We start from the raw sequence: 23,439 nt of genomic DNA, 5'->3' as shown, positions 1-23,439 counted from the left end.
AATGAGATAGATTAAGAGGTTGACCTAATTTTAATGTAGTAGTATTATTATTAATTTTATTAATGAATAATGTAGAAATATGTTGTATTAGTGCATATACACACATACACATAAATTGCTTGGTGTAGAATCCAAATTTCTCTGCTTGTTTATGTGGCCCAAAGCATAAATGATATTTAAACTTTTTTATTTTAATTATGCTTAGGAATTTGTGAGTTGTTTTATAAGACATCTGTGCATTATAGAAACTTTATCTTTAAAAAATACAAATTATACAAAACTCCAGGTTTTTTGTGTATACAGTAATTCTGTAAATAGCAATGACTTTTAAATAATATCAAATAGTGAATAATTAAGAAATAATACCACTCAAATATTTAACATTTTAACATATATTTTTCTGATTGCTGAAGATGTATTTGGTCTACTATGTTCTAGTTGATGTGTTTCCAACCTTTTTTTTTTTTTCCAATAAAATGCCATTCTAGATTCTTTTGGCTCCTTGTTTTATATGGTATTGGCTGAAATTTGTGCAGGAACAAATATATGAAATAGTTTTAAACAAATCATAGTTTTAGATTCTAATCTCATTTCTCTTTGTTACTCTAGGTGGCTTTTACAGTACTTTTTGATTTGGAAGCACTTCTGAAGATCTGGTGTTTGGGATTTACTGGATATATTAGCTCGTCTCTCCACAAATTTGAGCTACTACTTGTAATTGGAACCACTCTTCACGTCTATCCAGATCTTTATCATTCTCAATTCACATACTTTCAGGTAATACAAATAATACCTATTTGTCTTTAGAATTTTTTTCTTTCCAGAGAAAATGCCAGTCACATTATAATAACTATATGTAATTATATATAATAGTTATATATAATTATTATGTAGTAATTACAAACTTTGAGATAGGCCCAATGACATCTTAAGTACAAAAAATAGTGCATTCATCAATTATAACATTATTTTTTAAACTCCTGAAAGTAACAGTAATAAATGGACATGTTTCACATATAGTTCATAAATACATATATTTTATATACACATAGATTATATATCTATACATACATATCAAATTTTAAGATGTTGACACTCACTTTAAAGAAAGTTAGAAAGTATGAATTTAATTCCAAGTATACATCTCCCTTCTCAATAAATTTAAATATGTTTGCTCAACAATGACTTACAATTGAAATAAGAAATAAAAATTACCTTTACAGGTTGTAATTTGTCATACTTTATTATTTATAAATGCCTATTACACTCCGTGATGATTAAATACAAATCCTCTCATTTTTTCTTTCTTTGTAATTGGATCTCTGTTTTTTCAAATATGATAGATTGAATCATATTACTTTATAAATATTCAGTAAACAACAGTAATTATTATGTTCTTTGTAATTGCTGAATAATAGCAGCGTGCTCATTGTTCTTTTAAATACTTGGCCAAAATGATAAAATATGTATATGTGATATCCTAATTTTAAAAATCTCAAATATAGCCATTTTTCTGACTCAAAATTTGTCATTTATATAATTTGTCATGAAAGCACTAGAATGTGCATTGTTTTCTTAATAGATATTTAAAAATAGTTGGAGAATACAATGGCAGCAGAATTTTAAAGAAGTAATTCAGAGGAAGAAGATTCTGGCTCCTTAGATGAAAGAAAAAGCATTCCAACTTCTTTGGTTTTATTTGTTGGTTAGACCAAAGCTGTCGTTGTCAGAGCAACGTTAGCTTCAGCTGTCAGATCGCAACCTGAAACTGAATACTTCTGATATCTGGAGGAAAGGACATGAAAATATAAGTCACACAAATGAAAAACATCCTGCAAATGCAGATGAAAAGCTGAGCCTCTAGTAATCACAGCAGAGCATGTTGACATCACAGAGGGTTCTTGTGGTTCAGGCTTTCAGTACTGTCAGCATCTGTGGACTTAAATCCCTCATCACTTATTGGCTTATGTCCTTAGGCTTGGCTGTCATCAGTGAGATGGCTGGGGCAGGAGATAGGCACACATTTAAAACTCTTGATCCAAAATGTGCTTCCCAAACGTATATGCTCTTGGGCACTGCTGTCTAGGTTCACAAAATCAACATGAGCATTTAGTACCCGCATTAGAGAATCATTGTGCATAATTATAGAAAAGTCTACCTGATAATCCAAACTATTTGATATGTTTCTTGCAAACCTATTAAATTAACCAAATAAAGAAAAATATCAATGCCTATTTCAGCAAGGGTACAGGATAAAATGTATTCAGGACTTTAAAATTCTTATAGTTTCTTGCAGGTAATTTTTCAGTGAAAAGTTAGAAATAGATAAAAATCTCATGTGCAAAGATATTCATTTTGGAATTATGAGAAAAAAATGGGAACTGTTTAAATGGTAAACATTTGAGGAATAGCTTAGCAATTCATATGCAAATCTGACCATAAAACTAATGATTATACTGAATTTGTAATAAATTAGAGATGTGATTATGTTTTATTTAGATACAAGACTGTATAAAATCATATAACATGTATAGCTACATATGTATACATGTTTCATATATAACATATATAGCTGTATGTATGTATATATATAAAATACCTGTAAAGGGAGAAATGATTGGAAAAAATAAACCAAGTTATTACAAATTATTAATAGTCATTATCTCTAGTTTTTTCTACTAGTCTGTTTTTCACAAAATATCTCAAACTAGTATGTATGGCTCTAGTCATTTTATACATATAAATATAGATATAGTTACATAGTATGAACTCGATGAAGTTTGCAATTTTAATGTTGTCTTTGATTCTGGATTATAATTTGTAATAGTTTATGTTGATAGTTAAGTGATTTTCATTTGTATCTCTCTATGCGTGGCCATGTTTATATTTTTTTAATGAAATAATTAAAAACTACTTCAGTTATTTTGTAGCTGAAACATAAATCTCTCAGGGCTGGCCCAGTGGCATAGTGGTTAAGTTTGCATGCTCCACTTCAGCAACCCAGGGTTCATGGGTTGGGATCCTGGGCACAGACCCACATATCACTCATTAAGCTGCTGTGGTGGCATCCTGCATACAAAAATAGAGGTAGATTGGCACGGGTGTTAACTCAGGGACAATCTTCCTCAAGCAAAAAGAGGAAGATTGGCAATAGATGTTAGCTCAGGGCCAGTGTTCCTCACCAAAAAAGTAAAATAATAAAAATAAATCTCTCAAAGTGTCGAAAGGATTTTTTGCAAATTCCCATCTGGAGAACGCACTGTACCGAACAGATTGGCTCTTTATGGGCCCACTTTGATCTCCCTTGTTGGTCCTCACACTTCTCATTTCACTTGACCTTTCTTCGCTGTATTGGCAGCAAGTCCTTCCTTAGTGAATTTCTTTTTTTTCATATTTAAATGAAGTCAACAGTTTAGTGCAAAATGGTTCCCTTTATAATATCAGTTATTTCTGAGACTAATTATTGCTGCTATTCATCTGTCTATTCAAATGGTATTTTCTAAACATCCACTCTGTGCCAGACACTGTTCCAGGTACAGAGGATAGAGGTGAACAAGGCAGCAAAGATCCCCACGTCAGCAAGCTTAAATTCTAGAAGGCAAACAGTTCTCAAACAAGTACGCAAAAGAACGTGGAATACCAGTATTGGAGATGCTATAAGGAAGACACAAGCAGGGTAGAAAGGATGGAGGTTGTGAGGCAAGGGTGCCGTTTTAGGTGAGTTGCTCATGGAAGCCCTCTCTGAAGAGGTGACATTCAAGCAGAGACTGAGTGAAGAGAGGAGGGAGCCATGAGGAGGTCTGATAGAGAGAACCACAGGGCCCTGTCCTGATGTGTTCAAGGAGTAGCATAGAGGCCAGCGTGGCAGGGCTGGAATGAACACAGGGCAGCCTTATCATGTGGGAAGTAATAAGGTCTTACAAAATACTATGGTTCTGACATACTGGGATGATGTGATGACATCGGCCAGTATTTATGGCGCATTTGCCGTGTGCCAGGCACAGGGCTGAGTGCGTTGTTTCATTTGTTTCTCATACCCTATGAAATAGAGAGTATACGTGTAAAATGAGGTCCCAAGAGATTTAATAACTTGCCCAAGACCACATAACTAGCAAATGGTGGAAACTCATTCCCAAGAAGTTTAATTTCATGGTTCATATTCTTAACTACACAATTTCTGTGGTATCTCACTGTTAGTCAACAGATGATCTTTAAGAGACAGACTTAGAAATGTGACCAGGAAAATGTGCTTTGGGAACGACCACAGAATGTTCTATAGTGAGTGCTTATTTTTGACAGTATGGTTTACTTTATTTCATATCTGTAGGAACACAAAATCAAAAGGCCTTGTTGGGCAGACAGAGTGAAAATCATACTTGTCCCCAAATAAATGACAAGGCATAATTAGAGTCACTGATAAGTTTCCATGGGTGCAGGCTTACCCCTTTGAAAATGCTGATCAGATCACCGGTGTGGGAAGAGTACGTTCTGTTTCTTCCAGCTAATGAAATATTAACTTATCAAAATTGCACAGATGTGCATAGGCTGTTTTTATTAGAATTTGGGATAGGACTCCAAATTACTTAATCTTCTAAATATGATTTTAATACAAGTGGAGGAAACACACAATACTGAAATTCAAGCTATAAACCAGTTAAATTGTTCCTATAAACGTTCCTGGACTCAGCTGTTCACAGATTAGATACTGAATCATTTATGTCTGAGAATAAGCAAATCTGGTAAAAGTGAGAAATCTTTCCAAATTATTACTCTGGATATTAGTATGAATGCTAATATTTTAATACCTCTTATGATAAAGCTGTTTGTTATTTGGAAAGATAATCTGAGTGTAATATGTTTTGAATTGGGAACGTATGTTAAGAATTATAGCAGGAAAAACGGGTAGCTTAACCATGCATATGGTATAATGTTTAATTTGAACAGTATGATTTCTCACATAAACTTTCTTCTTTAAGTATTGTGTTAAGGATGTTAAATTAGCATGAAGGAAATATACATTTTCTCAACTTCCTTAAATGTTCGTCTGTTAGTTTACTAGACATGCAGCTGCAGACCACACCATTTGTTTTCTGCAGACAATTGGAATGATATGGTTCCCCATCAGTGTTTCCTGTTAATTCAAAGTTTAGGGGGGTAAATGTGGCTACAGGTATGACAAAATTCAGAGGCTAAAATGCTATTATTGGGTCTCAGTCTATTTCTCCACTCACCTTTCTTCTGTGTTAGTATCATTCTTAAGCTGGCTTTCTCCATGTGGTGGCAAAGATGGCCCCCAAAAGCTCGAGGCTAATGTGGTTCTTACAGTAATGCCAATTGGGGATAAAAAATGGAATACTTTTCATAGGTCCAACAAAAGTTCTGAAGATGGCACTGGTCATTGTGATACTCTGTCCAGGCCTGGATCGTGGGCACCTGCGAGTCCCTTTGGGACCTCATGGACCAAGAGTGGAGAAAGAGTGATTTGCCAAAGGAAAATCAGCAAGAGTAGAAAGCTAGGCATGCTCGAAAAATCCAAACATACGTTATTTTACACATGTAAAAGTTAAAATGTAGGTTTTTAAAGCATTTCCTGTTTTTATAAAACTATATTCAAAATAGACTATGATTTTCATCTTTCTTCTAAACAGCCTTCACAGATACCTTAAGCTCTTATTGATATCGAACCATATTGGACAACCTTTTATTTCCCATAATTCGTTTATCCCAAGATCACATTTTTCCTATTTTAATATCTCTAAATTTGGGACCTGTCTTATAATCAGTGGTGTGCTATCCTTTAATTGGCAACATTTTTTTATTTCTGAGAGGCATTTAAAAAAATTGATGACATCTTAGACTTGATGAAAAATGCTATTTTTCCATACTTTATACTTCAGCTTTCAATTGTATACTAATTTACATTTTTAATCTTAAGAGCTGCTTTTTATATTATACTCCCTTTGTGATAGTAGTCATTGAATCTTATTTGTCCAACATGATGTTTGGCACATAATAATCAATCAGTATTTGTTAAATGATCGAGAGAATGAGTTTATTAGTTAGTTATGGGTGGGGATTTTTGCATTTATATACCTGCAAACCGTCAAAAAATATGTGTGTTTAGGTAAAAAGCTACGCAGATATAACAAAGATCTAAAAATACAGGTCTGACATAAGACAGAAGTTTGCTTCCCTCTAGTAGTTGGTGGGTGTCCAGGGAAAGGAGATGACTGCGCTCTGCATGGTCATCCAGGAAGCCAGCCTGTTGAGTGGGACTCAATCTGTCAACTTCTATACGAGGCTTCTATTTCTGGTGCAAAGGGGCTATTCTAGTTGTTGCCATTTCCCTGCCAGAGGAAGGCATAAAAAGAGTATGCGCAGCAAGTCTGTTTACTTTAATGTGTCAGAAGTTCCAAAAATCATTTCCTTTCACATTCCGTAGGTCTGAACCTAGTCCACTGGCCATCCCAGCTGCAAGTAGGGCTGGAAAATGTGGTCCATAACCCTGCGTAGCCACTTGCTAGGCCGAAATTCAGGAAGTTCTATTACTTAAAGGAAGGATAGAACGGATATTAGCGTATCAGTCTCAACCTTAAGGAGAGACTCCTTGATAGAAGGTTTTTAAAAAATTCCCCATGAATGTACAGTAATACCTAAGGTTTATTTTATGAGACAATGAATATAGCTAATATTGAAGTAAATGTTTTCTTCTACATCTGAACATTAGAAAAATATCAATTTTATTTCAACAATATGTATTAGTTAATAGCTCTTTGAATTATCAAGTTATATGTTAAGACACTTAGTTGCCACCATTTTCCTCCATTCATTTGGGATTCATTGGGTTCTGGCTGTAAGGCAGACGCTGAGCTAGACTGGTATCTTGGTTATTCTATTGCTGCTTTTCATCTCTAGCTGCTCAAATGGAAAAGTGTGATTTTATAAAGTACTATGAAAAATGAGGTTGTAGTATGAACTTATTTAAGAATCCGTGTAAATAAATGATCAAGTATGTGTGTTCTTCTCTCCCGTGATAGGTTCTTCGAGTAGTTCGGCTTATTAAGATTTCACCGGCGTTGGAGGACTTTGTGTACAAGATATTCGGTCCTGGAAAAAAGCTGGGGAGTTTGGTTGTGTTTACAGCCAGCCTCTTGATCGTTATGTCAGCCATTAGTCTGCAGATGTTCTGCTTTGTCGAAGAACTGGACAGATTTACAACATTTCCAAGGGTAAGAAGAAAAACTGCAGTCAGGTTTTCATTATTCTTATTTTAGTAATAATGATTAACATTAGAGGTATTTCACTTTAACAGTGGTTCAAAAATATTGTCGTATTTTTTATTAACTTGGAGTAATTCAAATTTAATATTTAAAAGGATCCATTCTGCAAGGTGCAGGTGTTTGAGCACATTTTCAGCATTGTCAGATTATACATCAGTTCTAAAATTCTGGAAATAATCTAATAGATTGAGATGTTGACACCAGTAAAGATGGAAGCTAGTATTCTTAGTACCTTTACATGAAAATATACCAAAATTTTTAAAGTGTTTTTGTGTTTGTGAGAGTTACCATTTTAAAATCTGCCTTACAGTTTGTATATTTTTATGTCAAGCATGGTCCAGAAGGAAGATGTTGATTTTTCAATGTAATAAAATTCATAAACTCTTCAGATTAGAAATGTCTTTAGACAGTCGTCAAGTTCATGCCTCTGCATTCTCCTGAAATCACTTTGGCTAAAAAGGAAGTTAAAAATCAATCTGTAGACAGAACTCATGTGGAAGATACAGCCCCTAATCAGGGGATCCTGAAAGGTAACTTCATGTGGATTTAGAAACATGAAAAAATATAATGACCAAGATGGTGAATGTATATATTTTCACCATAAGCTGAAATAGTAAGGCCTATTATATGGGAAGAATAATCTTGGGTAAGAACAGCATATAATATATTTTTTAAAACATAAGCTTTGAGGGCAAGGGTGTCTGTAGTCATAACAGACTAATATCGCCTGAGTTACTTTTTTTACATCTTGCGCTAAATTTGTTACTCATTGCCAAGCATTTGTTGAGTATCTGTCAAGAGCCAGGGGGTCTTGGTGATCCTGGGACACAAAAACAACTAAGTTCCAGTCCTCAAGAAATTCTCAGCTGAGGGGGGTGACCAGTAAGTAAACATAAAACATGAGGGGCCTTGATAAAGGCAAGCACAAGGTGGTCTGGGAGCCCAGAGGCAAGATCCACAGCCAAGAACAGAAAAGTCCAAGAAAGCTTCTTGGAGGTTACTGAAGAACAGTTGGATATAGCCAAATGGAGTGAAGGCGAACAGTGTTCCAGGTTTTTGGGACAACATATGCTAAAGGTCCAAGGTAAGCCGCGTCTTGTTCCAGAACTTATAAAAGAAAGATGGTCAATGACAATAGGAGGACATAAAGCCAAGGAACTTTTTTTTTTCCTGAGGAAGATTTGCCCTGAGCTAACATCTGTTGCCAATCTTCCTCTTTTTTTGCTTGAGGAAGATTAGCCCTGAGCTAACATCTGTGCTAATCTTCCTCTACTTTGCTGCCACAGAGTGGCTGACAAATGGTGTAGGTCTGAGCCTGGGATCTGAACCCCCAAAAGCAGAGCATGTGGAACTTAACCACTACACCATGGGGTCAGCCACCCAAGGAACATTTAAGTTGGATGGATTGTGTTTAAATGATGATGAGAGGGAGCAAGGAGAGCGTGAGATTAAAGATGTATGACATAGGGGCCAGCCCCATGGCATGGCTGTTAAGTTCCAGAGCTCCACTTTGGTGGCCTGGGGTTGGCAGGTTGGATCCCAGGTGCAGACCTACACACTGCTCATCAGGCCATGCTGTGGTGGCATCCCACATACAAAATAGAGGAAGATTGGCACAGATATTAGCTCAGGGCCAATCTTCCTCAAGCAAAAAAGGAAGATTGGCAACAGATATTAGCTCAGGGCCAATCTTCCTCACACACACACACAAAAAAGTATGAGATAAAGAAGAAGACAGCAAAAGTCTCCTGAGGGTGACATGCGGAGCACCGGCACAAAGATTGGTCTTAGGCAGGTGTTGACTGTCAGGTGTCGAGGTGGTCATGTGGGACAACAAGCCAAACTGGAAGTCACAGTGAGCCTTTGTTCACTTATGGACACAGTACAAGCAACAAGCAGAAATAAGCACCAGCTGCCCAGCGTACTGTTCTCCCCACTGAGCAGTGCTGGGCAAGCGTCCAGTGGTTCGGTGCAGATGCAGCCGGGAGAGAGGGATCTTTGAATTGCCAGGAGCCCTGAGCAAAGGCTTTTACCCACCATTTTATAGACCCAAGGGAGGAGGATGGAGAGTGGGGAGAAGAGGAAGGGCTGGAAATGGAGAGTGCTGAGTCAGAATGAAGTCAGTGCCTCAGCAGTGGACGCCCCTCAGTGAGGTGACCTCCAATTGGAGGCACCTGGGCTAGCAATGCAGCTTCTCATATGAGCATGGCGGCCTGGGGGGACCCAAGTCCTTGACTGTAGCTCCCTCCAAGACCTCAGTGCGCTGGTTGTGCACCAAGGCTGGTGTGGGCAGGGCAGCTTCCTCCGTGATCCTGCTCTGCAGAGCTTGTCATTGCCTGTGGTTGGGCCACATGGGATGCCTATGGTCTGGAGCCACGCTCCTCAACCGGAGCGTCAGCCATCCCTCCAGGGATGGTGGGATGCGCGGAAAGTTGACAGTGATCTCATTAAGCCCACTTCTTCTTAGTCTGCCCCCTCGCTGCCCCCTCGCCGGTAAATACAAATTGCAGACCGCCGTCTTTCACACAGTAACATCGAGACCATTTGTACCTCAGTCTATCTCTCAGGACCGTTGAATTCAGTACACAGTGTTGGAGCTCCACGGACGGTCAGCCATTGTTCTAGGCACGGGGGATAATAAACGGAAAACAACTCTCAGTTCTCTTGTTTATTTACACAGTCTTATCTTAATTTCATATCTTCATCTTTTACCATTTCCTCTAATCTCACCTCACGGATTTTATATCCCTTACCCAACACTTCTTTGAGCCAGATGGTTTTGTAGTTTAGAATATTCCAGATGTTATCAGGATGACATCATCCTGCAGAACTGTCTGAATTGGCACCCTGTAATCAACACATTAATATTTCTGTAGCAAAGCATCAATCTTCAGACAAAGAAGGATAAATAGAGACAATAAGTCAGTCTTAGGTCAGATTAGACTTTTGCCCCTGAAGGAGCTACCGAAAACAAAACAGAACACCTTTGGCTGTTTCCAGATTTTGATATTGAAGTTGTGAATATGGGCTGTGGGCCTGTACAAAGAAGCACTGCGGATCTTGTCACTCAGGTCTGATTTCACATGCTCACTCCATCGCTTTCCCTCTGTGGACACTGGACAAATTAAAGCTTTTATTTTTTTACATCTAAAATCTAGGCAAAAATAGTATTTTTCTTGTAGCACTGTGTATATTGAATAATATAAAAAACAACCCAATTCTGGGCTTAGAAAGCATTAAAAAAGAGTTTTATTATAGCCTGTATACTATATTTAAAGTTGGTCTGTTAGTATCTGTATAAAAGACAAGGCTGCCTTAGATTTGTCCCACTTAGCCCCTTGGGGTTTGCTCTGTTTTTCCCAGCCATAATAGTAATCAAGTAGCATTACATTTTCCAATCTCCAATGACTGAATTGTGCCTTTCTGTCTGATTACTTTGACCATCTTAATGACAGCAGCTGGGTGACTGGGGCCCCCTAATCAGTGATTGGGCAGCTGACAGTGTTGACAGCCTAAACCTGGGAAACGACTAGAAGGAGTAGATTTTTCCTTGCCCATGAACAGTAATTAAGAGTTAAATCCCTGAAAAATAACAAATTTTAAAAGAAATGTTAAAAATATTATAATTACAAAAAATGGTCATTATCATTCCCAAATAAAGCGCCATCAGGTTGTGGTACTTTCCTAATAGGAAATCATCGGGAAAGATGGTTAAAAGAACATAACTTTCAATGCTAGACTTCTGTTCAGACACTCGTCTGTGGATCTTACTCCCTTCCCTTCTTGTTATCTAGTGGTTGGGTGTTGAGGTAGGTTGGTTCATTATAGTATTAGCCAAAGCACAGCACACTAGGAGAATAAATTTTCTGTAAGAAAAATCACATGATGCATCCTAAAGTAAAATAGGATCTTTAAAAATCAGCAATTGTTTATATTCTCTTTATGGGGGTCCAGGCCATCTTGGAGGCTGGATACCACCAACATACACAGAGCTATGTGATGCAGGAGAGTAAACTGGGGGGGCACTGGAGAGACTTGAGAGGACCTGCCATGAAGAAAGGAGGAGTCCAGCAGAGGCAGGAGGAGCCTGACATGGTAAAGGATACCCAGTGTTTGTGCCCAGGAAATAATTTTTCTGTAGCTGTTTCTCAAACCCGATCTTGACCCAGCCATCCAGGTGGCATCTTCTCTCTAGGAAAATAAGACAAGGTGTAAAATTAAACACTGGTTTGAGTGGCCTGATTCTATCTTGGGCGCCAGCAACCTGCTGTGAAAATCCTTTAAGAGGACCTGATGTGGACACGGGAAGGTAGTTTCCCATCCACCTTCCAAGAAGATAATCCTGGAGGGTCTGAGGGACAGCAGAGACAACAGCAGCCTGGGTACACTCTGTGACTGCCCAGTGCATTGACCCTCTGACGGAGCTCCACCTCCAGTGAAAGACCCCAGAACTTCCTGAAATACTAGAAGGTGAAGGGGATGCTAAAGGGATCTCTCACTTGCATTATTCCACATGTTCTCTGTTGAGTCTCCCTGCCTTTGTCGGCTGCCCTTCAGTCCATTCTCCATTTGCAGTAAACATGACCCTTCTAAGATGTAAATTGTCTCATGGCACTCTCCTGTTTAAAACCCTTCAAGGTACTCCTTTCCCTCAGGATAACAAACATCTTAATATGGTTTTCAGTATCTTTTCGTCTCTGGCCCCAGTTATCTCTTTGGGCTCATATTTCGGGATTTTCTCCACCACACCTTTCAAAGACGGAGAAAGTGTATATCTTGCTCTTTAAATCCTCCCTGCTTAGCATGATCCCTGCCAGTGAATAGGTTTTTGAATGAAGAATGAATGACAATCCTGGACCAAAGCAAACTTCTACAGTCCTTTCACACTGTGTCAGGCTCGACAAACCAGTTTCTTTCTTCCACTGTTGTCCACTCCTCCAGGACACTCATGAGCCGCCATCACTGCCCTTACCCTTATCCATCTGAAGTGTCTGCATAACTCTGTCAGAATGCTTTGGCTGCAAGTAGCAGAAAACTTGACTATAACTGACTTAATTAGGAACTTTTTCTCACAAAATTAAAGAGATTAGGTAGATTTCAGGAAGCCAGGACTCTGGATCTTTCCCTGAAATTCCCTCGGTTCTGTTTATGGGTTGAATTATGTGCCCCAAGAGATGTGTTGAAGTTCTCACCCCCAGTACCCCAAAATGTGTCCTTATTTGTAAATAGAGGTAATCAAGTTAAAATGAGGTCATTAGGATGGACCCTAATCCAATGTGACTGGTATTCTATAAAAAGGGGGATTTGGACACAGACACAGACATGCACAGAGGGAAGACCATGTTAAGACACATGTGGAAGAGATGGCCATGTGATTGGAGTGGCATCTACATGCCAGGGACCTCCAAGTATTGCTGGCAAACACCCAGAGCTAGAAGAGGCAAAGAAGGATTCTCCACTGGAATTTCAGAGGGTCCTGCCAACACCTTGATTTGGAGACTAGACTGCTAGGCTCCACAACCATGAGATAATGAATTCCCATTGTTTTAAGCCACCCGGTTTTTGGTACTTTGTTACAGCAACCCTAGCAAACTAAAGCAGATGCTTTCTCCAGATGTTGTCTTCATGTGTTAGCAAAATGGATGCAACACTTCCAGGCTTCATGAGAAAATCTAGAGGAAGTCGCTGTCACCTCTGCCCAGGTCTCCTTATTAGGAGCAAGGACACCTTTGCCTGTACCATCCCTCCTCTTCCCCCAGCAAATGTGCTTCATCTCTTATTGGCAGGATTGAGTAACTTGGTCATTCCTAAATGAATCATTGGCAAGATGGCTGGAATCAAAATGATTGGCTTAGATTAATCACGTGGGAAGAAATGGATATTAGGGAGACAGTCACAAAAGACACTAAAATGGTCTGACCCACAACCTGGATGAAACTTCTCTTCTCATCTCTATCTCCAGAAAGCTCCTACATGACCTGTGCAAACAAGGTGTATAAATAGACATATGGTGGGAAGAGGGCTCTGGTGGGTTTAATGTCTCTCCCCAAAAGCATCTGGGTTCCAGCTCCTTCCCAAGATGCCCAAATAGTACCTGCAAAGCAGCGAGCATAGGACCTGGCACATACTAGCTTCCTGCTCCCCCTCTTCTTATGGCAGTTGTCACTTTCTGTCACACACCATCAACATTTATGCACGGGTCTTATCGCCTCTCCTGGACTACACGTATCTTGAGGTTGGCAGCGCCGCATTCTCCTCTCCTGACACATCCCAAAGAGCTTAACACTGTGCCCAGGGGTCTGTGGCATCAGGAAGTAGAGGCAGGGAGGAAACAGCCAGCAGAGCCTCAGCAGACGATCCCATGAGATGGGGGAGGGAGCTTGAAATTTTTTCAGTGGGGGGCAGGAGGGTGAAGAACAATATATTGATGGAATTTAATAAAACGACTTTGTCATCTCAAGCCAATAACTTTCTCTTCTAATTTGGACCCAACAGGCGCACTGCTAAGTAGAAATAAGATCAAGTCCTGCTATGAGGCAATGTCCCGCGGCTCCTGTTTTGTTGGGACTAATGTGTTGTATTTTAAGGAGAGCAATTCGATTAACTTTTTCTGATGGAACAGCCCGTCCAGGTTATAAGACTGGTTGGCATAGGCAGGAGCCACCAGTCTTTCTGTAACAGAGGCTAAAACAAATTGCACGTTTCCCGTAGTGGCCTGACAGAAGCTCACGCGTGCAGTTTCACTACGTTCTGTTCACCTTATCCCTCTACTTACTGTATAGAGCAACGTGCCTCTAAGTTACAAAAATGTGTGCCATAGATTGCACTCTCCCACCAGCTCAATATCTTTATTCCCTTTAATCTCCCACTAACACACTAATAAACAGGCCTCATTTTGCCCTTCTACAAATGGGCATAGTTTTTATTCATAAATAATATACTCCCTCCATAACACAAAGTATTTGAATTTTAATATTATATTTCATATAGGTTTTCTTAATTTGTATTCTCTAAATGCTAATTACTTGCTCTGTTGAATTTTTGCTTATAAAATCATGCCCAAAGCAGTTATACGATATAAGTAGTAAATGCTATAAAACATTTAATTACGAATTAACTTCCCTGTTTCCTCTCACCACAAAAATGACTAATCCTGCTTCTAGTTGTACTGAATTACTGAGGAATTTGAAGAAATAACTTGCTCCTTAGAGTTTGACTACATTTAAAATAAATTCAAGGTTTATTTTATCTTCAAAAGTATAATTAGTTCAATTAATATTGCTGGAATCTGTATTAGTTTTTGTTTTATTGTTTTGTCCTTCATATACTTTTAATGTTTTCACAAAATATTTCAGACATGCAAAGAGATATAAAGAATAATAAAATGTATTCTTACATATTCAACTGAAAATCATATCTTTTTGCATAATTTAAACCTGCCTTATAAGATCTCATACTACACTATTTCTTCTGCTAATTGCTTTCTTTCTTTGCTTAACACTATTTTGTGAGATTTTCCCATATGAGTACATGTATATGTATTTCATTTATTTTCCTTGCAGTATAATATGCAACTATATACTGCATTTTATATATAGATTTATATTTTATACATATATGTATATATATAATGCACTATTCATATAAACACTGCACAACTTATTTTCCCCTTTTCCTGTGTGGTAGATGAATTCTGAGATAGGCCCCAAAGATATCTGGTCTACTGAATAATCCCTTTCCTTTGGGTTTGGGCAGGACTTGTGAATATGATGGCATTTCACTCCTGTGAAGATTGCTAATCACTTAATTTGGAGTCAGTTAGAAAGCAGATTATCTTGGGTGGGTCTGACCTAATCAGATGGACTGGGCTCTTCCTGAGAGAGAGATCTGAAGCAAGAGTCTCCTGTTGGCTTTGAAGAAGTAAGCTGCCATGTTCCTAGGACCTGAGGGTGGCCTTTAGGGGCTCTGAGTGGCCCCCAGAGGACCACCATCAAGAAGCAGGACCCTCAGTCCTACAACCACAGGAACTGAATTCTGAGTAAGGGTAGAAGAAGACCCCAAGCTTCAGATGAGACCACAGCCCAGCCCACACCTTGATTTCAGCCTCTGAGACCCTGAACAGAGGACTCAGTTATAATGCGCCCACACCTTTGATCTGCAGACACTGTGAGCTAGTAAATGAGTGTTGTTCTAACCTGCTAAGTTTGCAGTAATTTGTTGCACAGAAATTGAAAACTAATGCATCCAGGTTTGGATATTTGTTCTAATTTTTTGTGACTCCAAATAGTGCTGCTCTGAACATTGCACATTAACTTGTGCACATGAGAAATTATGCAATTGTGAAAAGTTTCTCAGGGACTGTAGCTGGGAATAGAGTTACTGAGTCTTAGAATAAAGATATTCAACTTCAATAGATGTTGATAAACTTGCATTCCAAAGTACTTTACGAATTTATATGTGTTACTAGCAGTATAGGAGAATGTTCTCTTCTTCACAACTCAGCAACACCCAGTCTTGTCAGGCTGTGTTTTGCTTTAAACATTTAGCTCTTCATTTAACCTGAAATCGATTTTTGTGGATGCCATGAAATCGGGTATAATCTTATTTTATTTCTGTTTGGATAACCCATTGTCACAGTCCCATGTTTAACTAGTCTACCCATTCCCCGTGGTTCCGCAGTGCCAGCTGTGTCGTAATGTGATTCCGTATGTGTGTGCCCAGGTCAGGACTCATAAGCTCCCTTTTCATCTCCTTTTGCCATTGAATTCCTTTTCTTGTCAACCTCCAGTGAAGCCCAATAAATATCCAGCTTTTACTCAGGCATCTCAGTTAGCCATCTCCATCTTTCAAGGGCCCATGACTTTGCCCCTTATGCTTGACACAACATTGGAGAGCAAAGTCAAGCAGAGATGATAAATCCGCCAGGAAGTTGTCTTTTCTTGACTCAAGCATCCTATTAGTTTTGGGTCCTGGAGTTTTTATTATTTTCTTGAGATCTTAAGAAGGCCTTTAAAAGAGTCTTTGTTCATTTTATCCAGTATTTCCTGGGGTTTTTAAATCATTTTTTTCCCTATATGATCAGTCACTAGTAAATATTTTAGAAGGAAAAAAATCCCACACTGTTGACTCTTTCAGATGGTAGATTTATTGTTTTTCTGTAGGCAAAACCTGAGGCCAGGCCATCCCAGCATCTGCCTTCACCATCTGCAGCCTCACATTTCGTAGCAGTCATTTGCATTGTGGATACTGTCTCCTCTTTGATTCCCATATCCTCATGTTTACGTACCCCTAATCTGCTACACCATTGAAAACCATTTTCTGCAATATATTGGATGCATCCAGTCATAGTGAAGACTAAATAAATCACATACCTCTTTTTGTTTGTACTTCAGAAAACATTCTCTGTGTGATGGAGCTATGAGGCATACACACATAAACAAGCATGCTGACTGTAATTCACAGTACCATCGAGAACGTAAGGATGAAATCAACTTATCCCACAGCAGACATATAAGAAAGGACCTGAATAAGCCAGAGGTGAAATATGTTATAATAGGTACACTCAGTTCTAAACTGATATCAATGATGTCCTGGAGAGTATTTAAAAATTTGGGGAACCTACTGTGCTCTAAGCACCGTGCTTCCAAATATCGTCTTGTTTTAATAAAAGGAAGAGATTGCTTCCAGGGAAGGAAGTCTGCAAAGCCTTATGAAGAGATGTCTTTAGGGGAGCATATGATTTCAGCAGGTAAGGATTTGGGTACTGGCGTTAGATGAGAGTATCCCGTATAAGGAAAAGGCAGTGAGTGAAGCAGAGGCCTGGAGATGGGCAGAGCGTGGAGGGACGTGTGAGGAAGGAACTGCAGTGACATCTGGAGCTGGACCATTGAGTGTCATCAGCAGGTGGGATTATGACACAGGGGAACCATTGAAGAGTTTTGCTCTTTCTTTCTTATTTTTTTCTGGAGAATAGTGGAAGAGCTATTTTGAAGAATGTTATACTGAAAGAAATGTTATTTCTCTGAGGAGGTATTTTCATTGAACAGAATTCACTTTTATTGAGCAAAGACAAAAATTTATGATCAGTTGAGGAATTTCCAGCATCTTCGGGGCAAAAGGGGAGGTAGCGTTTTATTTTTTCTGTGTGGCCATTACTGTGTTAAATCTTCCACAGTCTCATGAAGTCAGTCCCGTCTGAGGCTTTAGGCCAAATGGTCATTCATGCCTGCACATGGCTGTGCAAGGAAACTGGCAGTTTGGTTTAAATTTTAAAGTAGCACAATGATATGGCTTAATCTGACCATCTCCCCCCCAAAAAACTGTAAAATTAATTTTATTTCCTTTCCACTCTTTGAATTTATTTTTGTGGTGATTCATCAGTGGCATGGTGATAAAACAGTATCCTGTGCACTTCTGTTTAGAGGATGATTTTAATGCAGCATGAGTCACGGGGAGATGGCCGTCTTTTCCCGTTGTGTGTGGATATCATTAGTCCACTGAACTGCAGTTGTTGGAATTACTACGTTCCTTGAGTGAAGCATCATCATCTCCCTACCCCTAATCCCAGACGTGCTCTTTTGGGGAGCACCTTTTTTGCACTTCTTCTGATCTTGGTAGTTTTCTACCAATCATCCTATTTTCAGTTTTTCAACTAATTGTCATATTACATTTGTATTATTTTAATAATCGATTTACTCCACTGCACCAACCTCCAAAATAAAGAAGAGCCATTAATGAGGAATATTTATCTCAGTCAGTTAAGATGAGCTTCTGTCAGCATATTTTCACTGATAAAAGGTGACTATATTATTAAATACTTTTTTGAGTCTTGACCACAAAAAAACACAATCTCTAGTTGGACATTTCAACTACTCTCTCATGGCTATCTGCAGTTCCTCATCAATAAAACAGAATAATAGTACATATTTTAGAGGATTATTAGGAGGGTTAAAGGCTATAATATATGCAAACTGGCTAACACTGTGTCTGCTGTGTGACAGGCAGTTAACAAGTAGCAGCAGCTAGTGTTCTTAAATTGCATGAAAATCTAACTTCTTAGCATCTCACAGTGAATTCCCAGCAACTGTCAGATAGCCAAACATACAAGGGCCCCTCAGTAAATGACCGGGACATTAACTGAACAGTAAGTAGTCAGTTTTCTGCATTGCACTGAAAGTTTAAAAATAGGCCCCAATTCCAGTTTAGAGTATTCTTTTTAGTCACCTCTTTGCAACTTTCCACAAAAGTGCAAAGAGTAAAAAATTATATTACAGAGAAATAAGACCAACTGCTAAATTATTGCCAAAATCTGAAATAGCTTATCACGGACTGTTCCATTTATGGGACTAAACAAGGACCTTTTAATGACTGATATACAGATTCATTCTTTCCCCACTGCCCACCCCTTGAGTTTAACACTCAGGGTCTTAATGAGCCACAAGACTGAGGTGCCTACCTCTGCAGAGGACTCTCTCCAGCCTTCTTGAACATCCACTATAAATCAATTTTAAAACTGTAATATGCAGGAAACACAATGGGATAAAATCTATGTGTGCACAGGAGTGAGCCTGCATGGAGTTGAGTATGTGTATGTGGCCTGGGGCATGGAGGGGGCGACAGGAGCTGTCCTAGGCAAATGGAAGCCAATAGGTTGCATCCTCTAATCTTGTGTTTGTGCAGTACAAAAGGGAAAAAACAGTCCAGGTGGGGACAGGGGTTGGAAAGAACCTGGTAGATAGTTGAGGCTTAGGTCTTAGTATTGCATCTGTTGTTTTTGTTGTTATTTTCGTTTTCTGTGTGCCGTGAATCCAGTTCAGAATTGCAGGAAAAAGGCATGGGCAAAGGACAAAAGTCCCACCTCAACCCACAGAAATGAACTTGGTACATTTCTGTATGAAAAACTCTAGAAATCTGGCATAAGTGTGCATAGTAATATGAATGTCCAAAAAGATAATTTTGCTAACAATATCAACAAATGTCACATTTCCTGTCTCTTGGGATAAGCCATGTCATTTCAGGTTAAGTGAAAAGAGGATGTAAAACCATTAGGGGGGTTGTGAAGCAATATGGACAATTAAGGAAAGGGGACACCGTCTTGGAGCGTGAGGAAGCATGTATTTCTGCATCATTCACCAAATAAAAATGATTAAAGTAGTCTTAAAGTTGCTACCGATTCAACAATACTCAAAAAGAAATGCTTATTATATTTTGCTTATTCCAAAAAGAATATAATGTGTCCAACAAGGATTATAGCCAGGTCAAGTGAATTTTAAAAAAATTTGAAAGAATTTATCTAAAGGGAAAATAAAATCAAAATTACAATGGAAGCAAAAACAAGACTCAAACCACAAAAGCTCACCATGAGGACACCTGTGTTTCCTGGAGTTTGGGAACAAGTGTGACTCTAGTTTGTCTGGCACATATACACTTAGATTGATAAATGTCTTCATATAAATTCTATGATGATTATAAGGTAAAAATAAGCTAGTTCCTAGAGAAGCATAATTATTCTTAAGTCTAAAAGACATTTCCCCAGAGGTGGTTATTATTAATAGTAATAATTACTGTATATGAGTACTTTTTTCATATGAGGCCCTATAACAAGGACTGTTCGTAGATGCATAGAGAGAGAAAGAGGTGCAGATATACATACGTAGACATCCACATATGTGTAATGCAATCCTCAAAACAAACCCTATTAAGGAAGCATTTTCCTTACCTTATAAATGTTATAAAAAATAAACAGTGAGGAGTATCATCAAAACTTGGTGAGAATCAACAAGAAAATGTATATGGCTGCAATAATTAAAAAGTATGATTTAGACTTAATGTACAGATGAAAGGGTAAACCTGTATATCCACTAAAAAATTTTGACAAAGAATTATGAGTGATTAAAAGACTAATTATTATGAAACAAGTCCTGTTGGGGGTACTAAAGCCCCCTCTTAGTGTGTATCAAAATACTTTCCTGATGAACTAGAGCAAGGGTATTTGAAGTGTGAAAATGTACAAAGCAAAGAGAAAGTATCATCTTTCATCTTGGATGGTCAAGGACTTTCCAGACTTAAAAAATGGATAAATCTGAATTTTCAAACGAGTTAAAAATCACCACCACAATTTTTTAAAACAAAGGAAAATATGAAGATAAAACCTTAATTTATAGTGCATGTCAGTAAAGAAGATGTCAAACGGACCAAGTTTGCCCGTTGTTTTGGTTTTCCTTAGTGATGATGTGTGCTGCTGGCAGAAAGCCCCCTGACATATTGCACACAGCAGTGAACATTTGTGTAACTTTTCTGGGGATCAGTTTTTCATTATATATCAAGACACTAAAAAGCATTTTTACTCTTTGATCTAGTAATTGCGTTTTTAGAAATAATAACCAGAGAATATAACCAGAAAATAACCAGAGATGCACACAAAGATTGATCTTCAAAAATGCTCTTTTTGGGGGCTGGCCCAGTGGCAAAGTGGTTAAGTTTGCGTGCTCTGCTTGGGTGGCCAGGGGTTCACTGGTTTGGATCCTGGGTGCCGACCTACACCCTGGTCATGGAGCCATGCTGAGGCGGCACCCCACATAGCACAACTAGAAGGACCTACATCTAGGATATACAACTATGTGCTGGGGCTTTGGGGAGAAAAAAAGGAAAGGGGGAAGCTTTGTGAATATCACTACTAAAAAACAAAAATGATCCTTTTATTTACCATTGTAAAAATTTTGAAACAACTTTTGTGTCCAACCATAATGTAATGTCTTAAATGAAGGTTAAATTTGGTGGCCTATTATACAGTTATCTAAATTATATTTTTACAGACTAATTAATGAGGTAAATCATGAGTGACATAAATGGTGATGATAAAATATTTAGTTAAAAAGCATAATAAAAGCTATATTTGTAACTAACTTCAATTTTGTTTCAAATACATATCTACGTCCAGGAAAAAACTGGTAGAATATTATCTATCTCTCTATCTATCTATAGAGAGATAGATATAGATTATATAGATAGGTAGATATAGAGATTTTTACAATATACGATTGTAAAATCAGCTTTATTAAAGTCAGATCATTACAATATTTATTTGTAAACAACTATCAAGTTTATTTTCAAGACATTAGAGTACTAAATAAATACTATCAAAATAGAAGCAAAGCTTTGAAATTTATGTTTGTAACAGGAAAGAGCAGACAGTATAATTTGCAGTTAAGCTCTTTGTGAACTTAGTGAAGACAAATGAGAAATCAAGCTGATTAAAAGAGAGCAAACAATAGGCAGACTCCATTTCTAAAGTGTAGTTTTTGTTAATATAAGAAATATATTATTTCATATATTATGTACGTACATTATTTCATGTATGTTAATATATCTCGTTAATATACGAAAGTATAAGCATCTGTTGACCAAAGCTGCTTTCTGTTTGAAGCCAAATCGAAAAATCTTGTTCTTGAGCGTGGTTATACAAACAGATAGAAAGAAAACACCGCAAAATTTCCTGTGTAGACTCTGGTATTTTACTTACAGAAGGTTTCTTAATAAACCCTCAGTTTACTTAACAATAAGATATACATCTGTATTTTTAGGAGCATTGCCAATTTTGTATATGTTACTAAATCTTTATTGCACCAAAAGTAAAATATCAACTTTCATCTGCAATTTTATAGCATGTATTTGCCAATGAAACACATCATGAAAATTTAATATGACTGACATTAGCAAAATCGTTAATTAAGAAATCTGAAATAAATAATCCAAGAAACTTGACAGTCTGTTCTATGAAGAAAATTAATTCAGAAGTCTCCTATTTGCATAAATCTCCAGGTCTCATTTTCACAGCTGTTTGTTCTGTCAGCTAGATGGTTGCATTTCAAAATTATTTTAACATAATCGGTGGGAAGCATACCTTTCAACTAAAAATATCATGCTCTGCAAGAAAGATTGTTAGGGGAAAAATATAAGTTTATTCAGTTCGTCTTGATATTTTTTCCGTAAGATAAATGTTTCTAATATGGGAACTTTAACATTTAAGTCTTTAATTATTAAAATATTTGTATTATTAAAATATATTCTGTAATTTCAGATTCTCATGAAAATGAAAAGGTTATGTCCTTCTCATATGGAAAAATGTTAATGAGTGGAGCTTATTTTAGCCAAGAAAAAATACTGGAGATACCTATTTTCATTAATCAGTCGAGCATATTATGGAGTTTCAGATATGTACACTGTACTGTGCTAGGCAAAGGAGGTAAAAATTTTAAATATTACTTAGACTAGGTATATATATTGTTTGTTTTATTGACTTAGATAATGAAAGGAGATAAGCAATTATTGGATCGTAAGCTGTCTTGTACCTGGAATGTCCAAAAGGGTGGCAGGAATTTGAAGCTAATGGATCCCAGGCTAGAGACTCAGCAGCACCATTTGCTACCTGCAGGCCTAGGTTAATATTTGAGGCCTCTGCACTTCAGTTCCCCATCTGCGATAGGGGCTACAATATGTACAGTAACTAATTCACAGGGTTATTGCCCAAAATACTCTAAATAATGGACAATTAACTGCTCTGGGAGCTGTAAACCACCATATAAAAGCTCGTCGTGGCTCAGCGTCTCTTCTCGTGTCATTTAAACTTACCCTGAAAGAAATCCTACGAGACTGTACACATCGATGATTTTGTCTACATTGTCATTTATGGTGTTATACATAAAAGTGAACGCAAGCACAGCCATTTAAAAGAAAACAGGTCATCGGATACACCTACATATGCTTCCATAGCTAGAAAAGGATCCACTGGTTTTGGCAGATGAGCTTCTGCCATCTTTCCTTTTACTCTTGAAATTAGATGTAAGTGTAGACTGTACTTAATTTGTTGCTGGAATAGGCATAATGCTCTGATGTCTGCTTTGCTTCTGATTATGTTCAAGCTCATTTTGACATTTAAGGCCAATTACGTTAGTCTTGATTCAGTAAGGCTTTTCCATAGTAGTCTAAAATTTGACCAATAAACAGGTTTTCTCTTCTGTTTTTATTCATTTAAATGGAATGCTTGGCAACAAGCATATGTTAGGAATTTTAAAAGCAAAGTAAATAATGTGGGTTCATTTTGAAAAAAAAGCAAAGAACTGCTTGGTCTTTCTTGCCAACATAAAAAGCAGTCACAGAA

At 37.8% G+C, this 23,439-nt stretch overlaps 1 protein-coding gene across 3 annotated transcripts in view; it reads left to right on the top strand.

Annotated features, from left to right (window-relative positions):
• The window catches only part of NALCN (sodium leak channel, non-selective), a 303,647-nt gene that overhangs the window by 145,026 nt on the left and 135,182 nt on the right, over positions 1-23,439 (top strand). For all 3 annotated transcript variants that reach the window (XM_070240456.1, XM_023621795.2, XM_023621798.2), the window contains 2 exons: positions 610-777; positions 7,038-7,229. In XM_070240456.1, coding sequence (XP_070096557.1) covers positions 610-777; positions 7,038-7,229 — 360 coding nt within the window. The remainder of the gene's footprint in view (positions 1-609; positions 778-7,037; positions 7,230-23,439) is intronic.

This window comes from Equus caballus, chromosome 17 (genome assembly GCF_041296265.1).
Source record: "Equus caballus isolate H_3958 breed thoroughbred chromosome 17, TB-T2T, whole genome shotgun sequence".
Classification (NCBI taxonomy): Eukaryota; Metazoa; Chordata; class Mammalia; order Perissodactyla; family Equidae; genus Equus; species Equus caballus.
The sequence above is the reverse complement of the archived record's forward strand: the minus strand, read 5'-3'. Positions and strand labels throughout refer to the sequence as shown.